Source organism: Rhizoctonia solani, chromosome 2 (genome assembly GCF_016906535.1).
Source record: "Rhizoctonia solani chromosome 2, complete sequence".
In the NCBI taxonomy this organism is placed as follows: domain Eukaryota; kingdom Fungi; phylum Basidiomycota; class Agaricomycetes; order Cantharellales; family Ceratobasidiaceae; genus Rhizoctonia; species Rhizoctonia solani.
Window position 1 is genome coordinate 1,493,921 of NC_057371.1, and position 12,576 is coordinate 1,506,496.

The following is a 12,576-nucleotide window of genomic DNA, read 5'->3' on the forward strand; positions in this document are numbered from 1 at the left end:
GCTATGCTATCCTATGTTGTCTGTTTGGGTTGAATGATCATGAGTTCAGTGGGAGTCTGGCGCTTATTTATCTTTGAGGTACCCTAATAGTGCATCATCTTAATCTTAAACTTGGCCACATTCAATGGTTATGTCGTCCGCTCGTCGAAGGACGAATTCGAATGCTTCTCGTGCTCACCGCTATCATTTTGATAAAGATAAAAAGAATAAACCTCAAATCACCTTGGGGTATCTTACCCAGAGCAGCCCCGAGCCATTTCAGCTGTCCACAGCTATGCCGATGCGCAGGATAACCTCTTGTTCTGGAAGAAAAACACTCTTTGGATTTACAATTATTCTAGTCATTGCACTGTACCTGATAACTAGGGCAGCTGGTCGACTTACAACTGCCCCTAACATCCAGTTGGATCCGAATGTCAGCAACCGATCGTTCCCCGACGCTGCGAATCTGACTCTTCAAGGAAAAGCTGCGCTACAAGAGCTATCTTCCGAGGGACTTCAGGCGCCGCCCTCTCAAGTAACGTTTGTCTTTTCCATTCTCAAGCATACGCTCAGGAGTACTTTGCCTCTCATATCTCGACTTCAGTCGATGGACTTCCGGATACATTTGCTTGTTCCTTCAAACCAGGCTACCGAATTAGAGTACCTACTGGATACACTTTTAAATACGACGCATAATATTCGTGTTTATCCCAACACAATCGATAATACTGGACCAGCACTGGATATACTTCACCATGCGAAAGATGTTAGAACACCGTGGATTTGGGTCATGCCAGACAGTATCGGAAATTTCTTACAAAATATAGATACTTGGGTGGATAGTGCGGTTTCGAAAGTCCCAAGAGTACAGGTCCCTGCTGGGATGTATGGAGCCCGCCTCACCAACTCAGAGATTTCATGCATCTCGCCTACGGGCCGGACCGAACCAGTTGCCTTTGTTGTTCCCCCTTTCCTGGCGCCAACACACCTTCTTGTGGAATCCGAGCCGGGGATCTATGCCGGCGCCCAAGCAAACGTTTGGGCTTCATTGGGCGAAAGGATAGCTCGTTTGACTAACTTTGGAATGGGTGGCGTGGTTATCGGCGACGCATACAACTCTTCCAAGTGGTGTAAATCATCGTACATGACTGGATCTCAAGGCATAATGACCGTGTCAAAACAGGTGATGGATAATCTTCGGGACCAGTTTCGTTCTGCGGCATCGGGAAAAATCCAGTTTGCATTGTTCCTCTCCAGTCAGATTAATCTGAAGCGAATTTCACCAACTGTTTGTCGAATTCTGCAAAATGGACACGACTTGGCTATCACAGTCCGAGAACTCAAGAATAAGGGCCGCGCTGGCCCGAGTGGACAGCAACACTCGAATTACGGATGTCATTTTCATTATGATGCTATCGAGGACACCGGGAACGGACACGATAAGGACTTTCTTGGTCTCATCGAATCCTGGTGCGACTCCAACTTTACGAAGGACAAGGTTCTCATTATATCAAGAAGCGAAGAGCTCAATATTGGCCGAATCTCCAAGAGCCAGATATGTGCCACTGCTGTGGTCTACTTGGATGATAGGGACCTCGATAGTTCGGAATGGCTTGCAATGCTGACACCAGAGGAGTGGGAAGGTAATGTTAATTTATTCTGGTTGGCTACAAGATGTTTAACATGCAAATTGCCGTAGCCTGGGATACACCTACGATAGAACTGGCAGTTATCACGCATGATAGGCCATGGTCGCTCCAAAGACTGCTGAATTCGATGAGACAAGGACACTATTATGGAGATACAATCAACGTAGTAGTTAACCTCGAACAGACTGCGGATCCCGAGACACGTCGTATTGCAGAAGAGTTTACAATGGGGGCTGTTCCGGGCCATGTATCTGTACGACATCGAATTGTGTATGCCGGACTGATGACAGCAGTAGTCGAGTCGTGGTATCCTCACGGGAATAATTCATATGGTATGTAACAGATGACAGATACATTTTAGCTATTTTTACTCGTAACTACTAGGTGTTATATTAGAAGATGATGTGGAGCTTTCCCCACTTTTTTACGCTTGGATCAAATTTGGCGTCCTGCGATACCGGTTGAGTCACTTGTCTCTATGATTATTAGAAGTATCACCAATAGTACGGATCGCAGTTATGGCACACCGCCAAAGGATGGACAGCAACTCTATGGTATTAGTTTATATCAACCAAAAGTTAGCGAATTGCATATGCAAGGCCGTCGACCGTTCAACGCCAGTGATGTGTTCGTTACTGCTAGCATCGAACATCCACATACCCCCTATCTTTCTCAAGTAAGTTGACACGGGCTCGAACAATGCCGGTCAATTATTATGACTTCTTTCAATAGGTCCCATGTAGCTGGGGTGCAGTGTATTTTCCGGAACACTGGCGCGAATTTCAACGATATCTGTCCCTTCGCCTTTCTGAGCACGTAATTCCAACCACTGAGATTGTCGTTCCGAACCTACGGTCCAACAAATGGTCTCGTTCATGGAAAAAGTTTTTCAATGAAATGGGTAGGTGGCCCCTCGTGTATATTGAGATGTATACCTATATATTCTGGTTTAGTGCACCTCCGGGGATATGTCTCACTTTACCCAAACTACGACCACTTTGTTTCGCTTTCTACTAATCATTTAGAAGCTGGGAGCATGTACCGGCAAACATTGGCCAAGAAAAGCAACGTCAGTATTTCCTTCCACTCATGCAAGAACCTGAAGTTGCCAATCGTTACCCTGGGACTGAGCTTGGGGTCAAGATTTTGGACCTGCCCTTGTCGAATTTACCTAGTTGGTCCGATTTGCCAGTACTCGATCTCTGGGGCAACATTTCTAGTTTGGAGAAGCTACGGAACATTGGATTAGAGCGCCGTATAAATATGTCCATTTGTCAACCGGACGAAGTGCAGACAAGCGCACTGGAATTCCTATGTCCGCCTAGGGACATTCTACACTCAGAGGACTCTCCTAAGGCTCTGTATGTGCCTTCGATTGAGGACGATGATCCCGACTTGATGCAGGGGTGATTAGAGATTTGGACCCATGGGGCACTGTGAACCCAATTATGCATATATTGGATCGATTGTAGTCCATTAATAATCCGAAAGAAATTAAAAGAATGACTGAATTACATGGCCTTTCCGACACTGCGCAACAAAAACTCAAGTATAACGAAAGATCAAGCATACACTAGTGCTATGAAACATATAGCTAAAACACAACCGTCCGAGAGGTATTCAAAGTAAAAATAAGATCTCCTTACGAGCCACCTTCCCCAGTGGGTAACTGACTCGAAGGTGTCTGTGGTGACGGGCCGCTACCAGTAGAGCGAGACGGAGATTGTTGAGAACCGGCGGCTTCGAGGTTCCCAGTTCCGACCCCACCCACAACACCGAACATTGCCTTTAAAGCCACGTCGTTCCTCTTCTGGCGGACGCGCTCTGCTTCTTCGGCTCCTCCCGTCAACTTCAGTTTCTTCCCCTGTACATAACCTGACAACTCCTGCGTGAATGCGTCGGACCGGGTTGACAAATCCAATTTACGCTGACGCTGGCTCGCCTCGATAGCACGCATACGCTGTTCGGGGTCGACGTTCGAGCCACGGATCTGCATCAGGACATTAGAGATTGCTTGCTGACCATCCTCAGCTGGCGCGGGGCGGAATACGCGACCGGTGCGCGCGGCCTGTCCCGAAGGGCGAATGCTGACTACTCCTTGGATATCCTCGAAAATCTTGACCACTTCAGCATGGTCTGCACCAAGATCCTCTACGAATTCGGTCATATGACGCAAGAATTCTTGCTCTTCTACGATCCCAGCGAGCTCTCGGGCCCAGGTTTGTTTCCACATTGGTTGGACTGTGGCAATGTATTCCTGGATTTCTTGCAATTCGGTTGCAGTGGTAGAGATACTCTCCTTCAAGAGCTTCATGGCCGCAGGACGAGGAGAAACATGGCGTTTTACAACATCGTGTCGTAAGTTCTCAACGTTGTCTTGGAGCTCTTCCACCTTGGTCAAGAGATTCGTAGTGCGCGAATCGAGCTTTTCACGCCCGGCGACAATATACGCGCGCTCTCCCGTAACCTTTGTTCCCGCCATCTGCCGCACAGATTGAGCTTGGGACCGCATATTCGATATGGACGCCTTGGTCTTTTCCACAAAGTCGAGGTACAGCTGACGCATGACACCCAGGTCCCGCCGTAACATAACAATCTCGTCGAATTGGTTCTTGAGGTCCGATACTATGCGTATAGATGCAGCATCAGACATCATGGTATAGTTGGAGGTGTTGGTTATGTGTGACATCATGGATGCTCCTGTTGGCTGTGGCTGAAGCATCGAGTACTGGGATTGAGGTTGTGGCTGCGGTTGCGATTGGGACTGGGAGGTTAGGCCGAGTCCGTCTGTACGAATCGACGATAGGCGACGGGCCAATTTCTGGAATTTCTCGTCTGTGGGTCGAACTGGAGGTAACTCGGTGCGATAGTGGCAGGGGTCGACATGGTCGGCTGGATTGACATGCGTTTCATACCGGCCACGCTGGACTTGAGCTCGCGAAGGTCTTGAGAGAGTGCATTCATCTGAGCGTCAATGTGTTGTTTAATTTGACCCAAAGCTGAATAATTATATGTGTGAGTAAACTGATCGTTTATCTGATTTAAACACTTACGTTCAATGTTCAACGACAGTAAGCTTTTTTCCTTGACCTCGTTAATATCTTCCAATTCATACATCACTTGACTGGTAGGATCCCTGATGTATATGTCCGGGAAGTTATCCAGTCCAGGGTTGTATGCGAATTTTTCGACAAATAGGACTCGAAGTGATGCAATAGTCATTCCAGGCTCAAATTCAGCTTTCCTGACTTGGCTCTCCAACTGAAGGAATATAGGGAAAGGTTTATTTGAGGGGAGAGGGGACAACGGGGGCTGAGGCGAAGGTCCCTTGGGTGTGGGTGGTATATCTGGCACCTTCTCAGCAGGCTTGTCATCTGCTTCAACTTCTTCAGCAGTTTCTTCCGTTGTGCTTGGAAGAGCTCGCTGTATGGACTGAGGAAGCGGAGGAACTGGTGGAGCAAAAGCATCAAAACCACCTCGCCGCCCAGGATCGAGAGTACGCGACCGCCGCGCCTTGTTGGAACCCGAAGCTTCGTCGATCTCGGAAAGTGCGTTGAGATCCCCCGTCGAGAGCGGCCCCGACCCGGCCATCATAGATCGTCTATTCTTGGAAGATGTCGTAGTCGTAGGAGCAGTCGGGGTACCAGTCATCTTGTTGTATGTATATGTCGAGAAACGTTTCGATGCTCGACGGGTTAGCGCTTCACCCGACTTGAGCGCGCTAAGAGCCTTATCGTTCAACTCGGCTGGGGGGCCATCTGAGGTTGGGGTATCGGGCGGAGGGGAGGGTGACATGGGGCGATTGATAGTCGGCTGAGGAGGAGGGGGAGGGGGAGGAACGGATTCGCCCGGGGATGGGCTGTTTGGTTCGACAAGCACGTTGGGTGGTGCTGGCGGAAGATTAGAAACTGGACCACCCCCAGGGCTGGGTTGTTGGCGTGGTGTCCCGTCTCCGTTCATACTCGACGGTGGGCCATCCGTTAGCGTGTAACGCCTGATATCGGGAGGAAGGGGTGCCGTTGACGATATACGGGACGGAGCATCGCCAGCTATCCCGCCACCACTCGAAGCGCTTGCCCTTGACAGAGATCTTCCATGATTAGATTTCCTGGGAGTCGTGCCGCGAGTCGATTCGTCTTCTGTCATCTCTTCCTGCACGGGCTGATGTATATACGCTTGAGGTCCGCGCCCATATGCTTGCTGCGATGTTGATGTTGTGGAAGAGCGCGAGGCAGTTCTAGCGGGAAGCGATCCCTGATTCTGAGGGGGATATTCTCCAGGATGCTGACCCCCGTACCCCTGTTGTGGCGGAGCAAACCCGCCAATCCATGGTTCACCTCCACCAGGAGTTGGCATAGGAATCGTTGGTTCATGCCGATAGCTATTGGTTCGATGAGTCGAGCTACGAGATGTACTACTCATTCTTTCCGAGCGCTCGGACCTGGCGATACTGTCAGACCGGTCATGACCGGCGACCGAATCCGAGCGACGCGACCCCCCACTAAGCTTGTAGTCGTGTTGCTTAGCCCTTAAACCATGTAACAGATTCTTGATGATGGCGCGAACCCCTGGCAGGTAGATATCCAGGTTTTCAGGTGTTGCCTCTTCAGCGAGCGCCGATTCGAGAATGTTTCGCAGATCATCGGGCACAGACATAAGATCGCTGGCAATTGATTGATTGGTTAGGTGCAGGTTCGCGTGAAAATGAGCAAAAAAGACGATTATACGCACGTCATATCGATCCCAGCTGCCTGGAATGCAGCCACTGCCGAGTTGAAGTCGTTTCCCATTTGAACATAGACATCGCTGACATCGTTTTCTGACATGGTGCCTTTGCTCCAGTTGGTGAGGGACTCTAACAATTGCTTGGTTGCGACCAACAGGCGAGTAACGGCAGTCTGTACGGCAGGTACTGGCTACATCTCGGATGAGCGCCGTCAAGGTGGAAGATGGCGATGTACATACCATTGAGCTCGAACGCATGCTTCCCTCTCTCCCGGACCCCCTGGTCGAGCTCCGAATTGAACTGCGAGAATGGGTGGACACGTTCTGCTGCTCATATTCGTTGGGTGCAGGGTAGTTCACAGACTGCTGTCGCGCCCCGGGCGGTTGTGGTGCTGCCGACATCCTTTTCACCAACAAACACGGCTCTCGTCAAAGACACACTCGTAGCACAAAAGAAAGCAGAGAGCTAGCCAAATCCAAATATCCGGTCTCGGGATGGCCAGGCCCCTGCACGCGAACCGCCCCTGTGACTAAGCATGACAAACATCTCGACTCGGAAGTGGCTACGTGTGGCTATTCTATATATTATACGAGAAAATGACTAGAAAGCCAATCTTAAGCCCCACAACAATCAATTACATTAATCCCTACGTGTATGATGTAGCTCCTTCAGCTTGCTGATGACATCATCTCTTATACTACCCGTAAATTGTAGCTGATTGTCTTTCATCAGGATCCAGTTGGGCCCCTCGTTATCCAGCGTCAACCCACAGAGGTGTCGTATCGTAACCAGGCCTACTTCAGCCTCTCTAAGAGCGTTTCAGTTAACTATAGTCCTGCAAGAGACCCTTAGCTCACTTTACGGATGCTCCGCAGCAGTCTTTATAGCAGTCTTCTACCGCGTGCCACTTTTCGACCAGGTCATTGAAAGTACCCCTAACGTCTTCACTAGCAGCTTGATGATCTCCCCATGCCGCATACAAGTCGTAAAGACGTTGTAATGTAAGCAAGAAGCGCGTGACACTCAAATTCACTTCCGGATCATGCTGAAAGCTCATTAACATCCGCTGATCAGAGTTAAACACACTGAAACTATCCACATACTTCAACAATAGACGGCCAAGCTAATGGTACTTGCGCTAGTACCGTCTTACCCCGGCTAGTGTAGATCGGGACCTCCGCAATCAGAACGTCGGCGGGTGCGCGTGGTGGAGGATACCGGGCCCCTCGAGCATGAGTGATCCCTTGGGCCAAGTCTTCTGGCTTGATTTCAATGGGGGATAATGGGGGACTGTTGGTATCAATCATAGTGCAAGAGGAGATCAATTTTCTGGTCTGTGCTCGCTCGTTGGACTGCTCGGGTGTGGTGGGACTGTAGCTAGTCTTAGGAGTTACAGTGCCCCTATTTCAACTCCCCCTGAAATCAAATTACATTGACCACTCATGGCCTAACAAATCCAAGTTAATTGTTTTTATCACGACTTTGATATTGGGATTATCAAAGGCTTAATATCCATCATTTCAATACCACGACTCTGGTAGGAGGAAGAGGCGACCTTCCTATTTAAAGCAGAACAAGAGCCATTAATCAAATGAAATAGTAGCCTTTTGGTTCCTTGGACTGCAGAAGAGTAGAAAATGTGCACAAGTGGCAGCAAAGAAACAGGTAAATCTAGACCGAGTCCCTCGTTAAATTACTAAAAAGAAACTTCAAGCGAAGAAAATGATAATACACTGTAGTATAGTCGAATGTCATTCACATCACCATTGCTCATCGTTTGTTTATGTATGCACTCAACGCATGCCCTTGTGGCGAAATACCGATAACCGAGGGAACAAACATTCATTCGCTTGCTTGCAGCTGTTATTCGTCTTAAACTCGGGTGGCTTCGCATATGTAGTTTATTGAAACCACTTGCCTCGAATAAACACTGAGAATCGGCCGGAAAGGTACACTTCTGATAGCGCCAATCCAAATCAGCTATCTTGGTCCTGGACCCACTAAACGAGCTACTCGGCCAACCACGGCGACTGATACGTTTGAGCCCCCATATTACTCGCGATACCATGTATACCAGCCTGGATAAACACGCTGGTTCTTTTATTTCTTTCCGTAGTGCACTCACCAACAGAGTTACCGACAAGTGCCTTTGTGTGTGGAAGTATTGCGAACCCATAGTGCGAGTGCCTGCCTTTGTTTTCATACTAATGGTGTGACCGTTGTTTCGACTTGGCCTTTTCAGCGCTCGTTGCCCCCCTGTATCGATTTTTGGGTGTTCGGTAAGGCCTTCATAGTGACATTCATGAAGGTATTTTTGTTGGATCGGATACCTCGATTAATGACTTATCGTTGAGAGACATCGCAACTGTTGTGGACATCCCGTATAGCGTGAGTTAAGTTGATCGGGTCATCTACCAGGACATGGGCCACAAATAAACCCCATCCAGTGATTGGTATATGCAAGTTCAATTTACTCTATTATACAACTATCAACGACCTATCAGTATGTCAATCACCAGGAAAGAAGGAAAGACGTACAAGATGAAAACTTCCCAAACCAGGAAACAATCAATCAACATCCATCTTGCTCACATCCCTCGCAGCCAAATCAGCCTCCTTTCTCGACGCCTCCCTATTCGCCTGGTCCACTTTCTCCTTCTCGGCCGCAGCCTTTTCGAGCCTCCTAGCATCCGCCTCTTTCGCACCCACATGCTCCAAAACGACCGTCTCCGGGTTCTCCCTCGAGACCCGTATGGAGCGGAGTAGATGAAGGTACGCAGGATCGTGGGACTTGTCTTCCCATGCGCGGAACAGGGTGATCGTCTCGGGATCAGTCAAGTCCGGAATAGCTTGGCGAAAGGAAAAATAAATTTCAAGTTAAATTTAGGTCGCAGTTCCACATGCGCTACAGGGCGGGGGAAGGGGTCCAGGAAGACTCACTCAGACCAGTGCGGTACACCTCTTCGTCCTGCCGCTTCATTTCTAACAGCGCAAGTTCACGCGCACTCGGCGGGCGACCGGGCCGCCGGGAAGATTGCTCGGCTTGCAGGGCTCCGTCGTGCCGGGTGAGCCAAACAGACTGGATAATGTCGTGGATTTCGGGGAGCGAGAGGGAAGAGACGTCTGGAGGGAGGGCATGGAAAAAGAATGCGTATCTATCGGCTGGGAGCAGGAGATGTCGAGTCAAGTGTGGTGAACAAGTTGGACAAAGTGGCGCACGTACCTTTGGCCACTAGGTTCTTCCCCCGCTTGCTTGATGCATCTGCAAGTTTTGATTTCCTTAGTTGGGCACGTTCTAGTTGGCCAGCTTTGCGAGACTGGGGATGAAATACTTTCTCCTTGGTTGGCTTTTTCCCAGGTTTACTGGGCGCAGATTTAGTTGCATTTTTGGGCTTTGCTGCAGCGGGAGCCATTGCCAGTGGGGGTGAAGGTTACATTGTAAATTTAATAAAGCGAGGCGAAATAGTTGGTGCACAGCCACCGCTAGTAGCCGATGCCGAACGGTGGACCACCGGCGCCATGTTTGTTGCCACAATCAGGTGTGCTTTCTGTGTTGCTCATCCGCGTCCTTGATCCTTTCAACCATCAGAGGCATAGAAGGGCAGTGTAAGCAGCCAAGGTGGGAGCGAACAGGTCCAATTTCAGCAGACAGGGCTGACGCCGGAATTTTCGCAAGTGACCTCGTGGCGCATCCAAGGGCGAACAAGTGGGCAATATACGACTATCGGCAGCACAGTATACAAGGACAAGAACCAAAGACGGGAGCTATATAGGGAATAAAGTGATTTATTGGAGCGACCAGTTGGAGGCTGAGTGTTTGAAATGGAAATACCTTCGCGGTCGACAACCCTCGCAGTCAGGCGTGATGGGGCGAAACTGAACTCAGCCAAGGCCAGAGACAAGTGGAGAGAGGAGCAGATACTCGTATGTACTGATAGAGACTGCCTATTGCCAGCCAACTGTGCAGACTGCAGCCCCGTCCCACCGCCCCAGTCATCTGCAGCGATGAGTCGGCGGTACACCCCCTATCCAGTCCGCAACTGGGCCCAGTGCATCGATGCCCATTGCCAACCCTGTCCTGATTTGACAGAACACTGTCCCCCAGGCTGCGTTCAGGTCACTATCCCATGTCCCGATACATGTACATTCCAGGACGACTGTGATTCCAATACCTGCCCAGACACCGAAAACTTCGGCAACTCCCTTTGGCACACTACCCACTACACACAACATTTCCCTCTCATGAACGCCAATGGCCCCATTGGCGACGATTTGCAGCAACTGGTATTTAATTTCATTCTTTTTTTCGTATTTCTTCCTCATACCCTCGCTCGCTCAGGATCTGCAATTTGATTGCTGTTCGAATGATTACTATCCAGAGAACGAGTGCTGCGTTCCCCTCCCCGTTACCGACCCATCCGGCCTGACCTCCAATATCAATGTCGACCAGTTTACCGCACAGCAGATTGGTCTGCCAGCGCTCTTCAAGGCCCACCACGACTCACTTCCCCTTCCCCCCCTTCGGCATCCGGCCCGAGCTTCAGTACTGCACCCACTCCCGAATTATCTCCCGCCGATTACTTCCCCCACCCAGTGCCGTCATCCTCGGCAGCCTCGTTTGCCTGTCTCTGGAGCGACTGCGGCCGGTGCTTCCCCTCTCTCGGAGAACTCGTCGGACACGTCAACCTTGCACACCTGAGATTGCCTGCTACTGCGCCCACACACGATCATGCTCATGGTGCCCCAGCATGCCACACTGCTCCTCTCCCATCCATTCTTCTCAAGCTAACCCACAAGACGTGCTAACATGTCTCTGGTCCGACTGTTCGCTCATCCCCGCGCCGCTAGATACATCCGGAACAGACAATGCTGGCTTGTGCGCCCTGGCAAGCCACCTCTTCCATGACCACCTCCACCTCCCCAGCGAAGCAACCGCAGACATATTCAACCTCAACCCACCGCTCTCCCCATCATCTGCAAGCGTCCCAACCCCAGTCACCCAAACGCTCAGCCCGCCCAGCCGAGACTCGCCTACTCCGTCCGCGTTGACACATACCCCTTACATTCACACAAGGAAAGGAAAAGGCCAGCCCCGCGCCCGACAGCCAGACACATACATGTCACTGGGCCGGATGTTCCGAGTCTTTCCCAACCAGCGCAGCCCTCACCGATCACCTCTCATCGGTGCACGTTGGGCGCGGAAAGCCGCATACGACTGTTTCTGGGCCGACTGCACCCGCCACGGCGAAAAAAACGGGTTCAGCAGCAAGCAAAAGGTCCTCAGGCATCTTCAGTCCATACGGGCCATAGGCCGTTTAGGTGCGAGGTGTGCGGAGTCGATTTCTCCGAGGCTGCGACCCTGCAGCAGCACATGCGTAGGCACACCCAAGAGAGTAAGTTGGCTGGAGGGTACCGATCAAACTTTGTGCCTTGCGCTGACTTGTATATCCCAGAACCTTATGTGTGCGATTTTCCCGGATGCGGCAAGGCCTTTGCCATTACGGGTGCGTTGACCATCCACAAACGTACACACAATGGGGATAAGCCCTTTAAATGCAAGTACTGCGATCGGTACGGCCTATTTATTATCAGCCCTCGTCCTTTTGCTTATACGTACCCCCCAGGGCATTTTCTGAATCCTCGAATCTTTCCAAACATGTGTGTATTCCTCGTTTCCGTCACATCTCGCATAGATTAACGTCATATTACAGCTACGAACACATACTGGCCAGCGGCCATACGCATGCCCTGAACCCGGATGTGGGAAGAAATTCTCGAGACCGGATCAGGTTACACGACACAGACATGTGCACCAAAAAAAGGGCAAGGAAGATGCCAAGGAAAAGGAGGTTGATGAGATGGGTATAGACGTGGGCGAAGATTAATTTGGCACGGAAAGCTTGGGTGCATTATCTTAGGTGTACAGGACGGGCGATCCTGTTTATTCATATGAAGGCTGAAGATTCAACGATGGCTCATCGCACTTGTATTTATTCTGGATTTTCTGCTCGCCACATTACCCCGCTGTGTACATATGCGCTGCAAGGGCCTTTTGAGTGGGCCTGCGATTGCGCCATTTTGGCTGATCAAGCATTACGTTCATGACTGAATTGATAAATTTATTCACGCATATATTCCAATTGATCGCTGCCACGGCCCGCATATGTCCAAGCAACAGTAACGCCTTTAATCTCGGCTATAATATATTATAGAATTACA

At 50.2% G+C, this 12,576-nt stretch overlaps 5 protein-coding genes across 5 annotated transcripts; 3 read left to right on the forward strand and 2 right to left on the reverse strand.

The window, feature by feature from the left end:
- Positions 1-274: 274 nt before the first annotated feature.
- RhiXN_05083 (uncharacterized protein) lies at positions 275-3,041 on the forward strand (the record flags this gene model as incomplete). Its single annotated transcript, XM_043324899.1, has 7 exons — positions 275-1,625; positions 1,682-1,963; positions 2,016-2,091; positions 2,148-2,307; positions 2,364-2,532; positions 2,585-2,704; positions 2,737-3,041. The coding sequence occupies 7 exons, from the start codon at positions 275-277 to the stop codon at positions 3,039-3,041; spliced, it is 2,463 nt and encodes an 820-aa protein (XP_043177318.1).
- A 232-nt stretch (positions 3,042-3,273) lies between these two features.
- Positions 3,274-7,664, reverse strand: RhiXN_05084 (actin-interacting protein 3; the record flags this gene model as incomplete). The annotated part of the gene is made up of 9 exons (XM_043324900.1): positions 3,274-4,523; positions 4,547-4,630; positions 4,685-6,012; positions 6,073-6,294; positions 6,363-6,543; positions 6,597-6,683; positions 7,008-7,165; positions 7,215-7,402; positions 7,461-7,664. The coding sequence occupies 9 exons, from the start codon at positions 7,662-7,664 to the stop codon at positions 3,274-3,276; spliced, it is 3,702 nt and encodes a 1,233-aa protein (XP_043177319.1).
- A 1,261-nt stretch (positions 7,665-8,925) lies between these two features.
- On the reverse strand, positions 8,926-9,770 carry RhiXN_05085 (translation machinery-associated protein 16; the record flags this gene model as incomplete). Its single annotated transcript, XM_043324901.1, has 3 exons — positions 8,926-9,206; positions 9,298-9,519; positions 9,581-9,770. 3 exons carry the CDS (start codon positions 9,768-9,770, stop codon positions 8,926-8,928), a joined length of 693 nt encoding a protein of 230 aa, XP_043177320.1.
- An 829-nt stretch (positions 9,771-10,599) lies between these two features.
- Positions 10,600-11,056, forward strand: RhiXN_05086 (uncharacterized protein; the record flags this gene model as incomplete). Its single annotated transcript, XM_043324902.1, has 2 exons — positions 10,600-10,641; positions 10,697-11,056. 2 exons carry the CDS (start codon positions 10,600-10,602, stop codon positions 11,054-11,056), a joined length of 402 nt encoding a protein of 133 aa, XP_043177321.1.
- A 49-nt stretch (positions 11,057-11,105) lies between these two features.
- RhiXN_05087 (C2H2 zinc finger) lies at positions 11,106-12,242 on the forward strand (the record flags this gene model as incomplete). The annotated part of the gene is made up of 5 exons (XM_043324903.1): positions 11,106-11,614; positions 11,677-11,750; positions 11,811-11,928; positions 11,982-12,015; positions 12,069-12,242. The coding sequence occupies 5 exons, from the start codon at positions 11,106-11,108 to the stop codon at positions 12,240-12,242; spliced, it is 909 nt and encodes a 302-aa protein (XP_043177322.1).
- Positions 12,243-12,576: the final 334 nt, after the last annotated feature.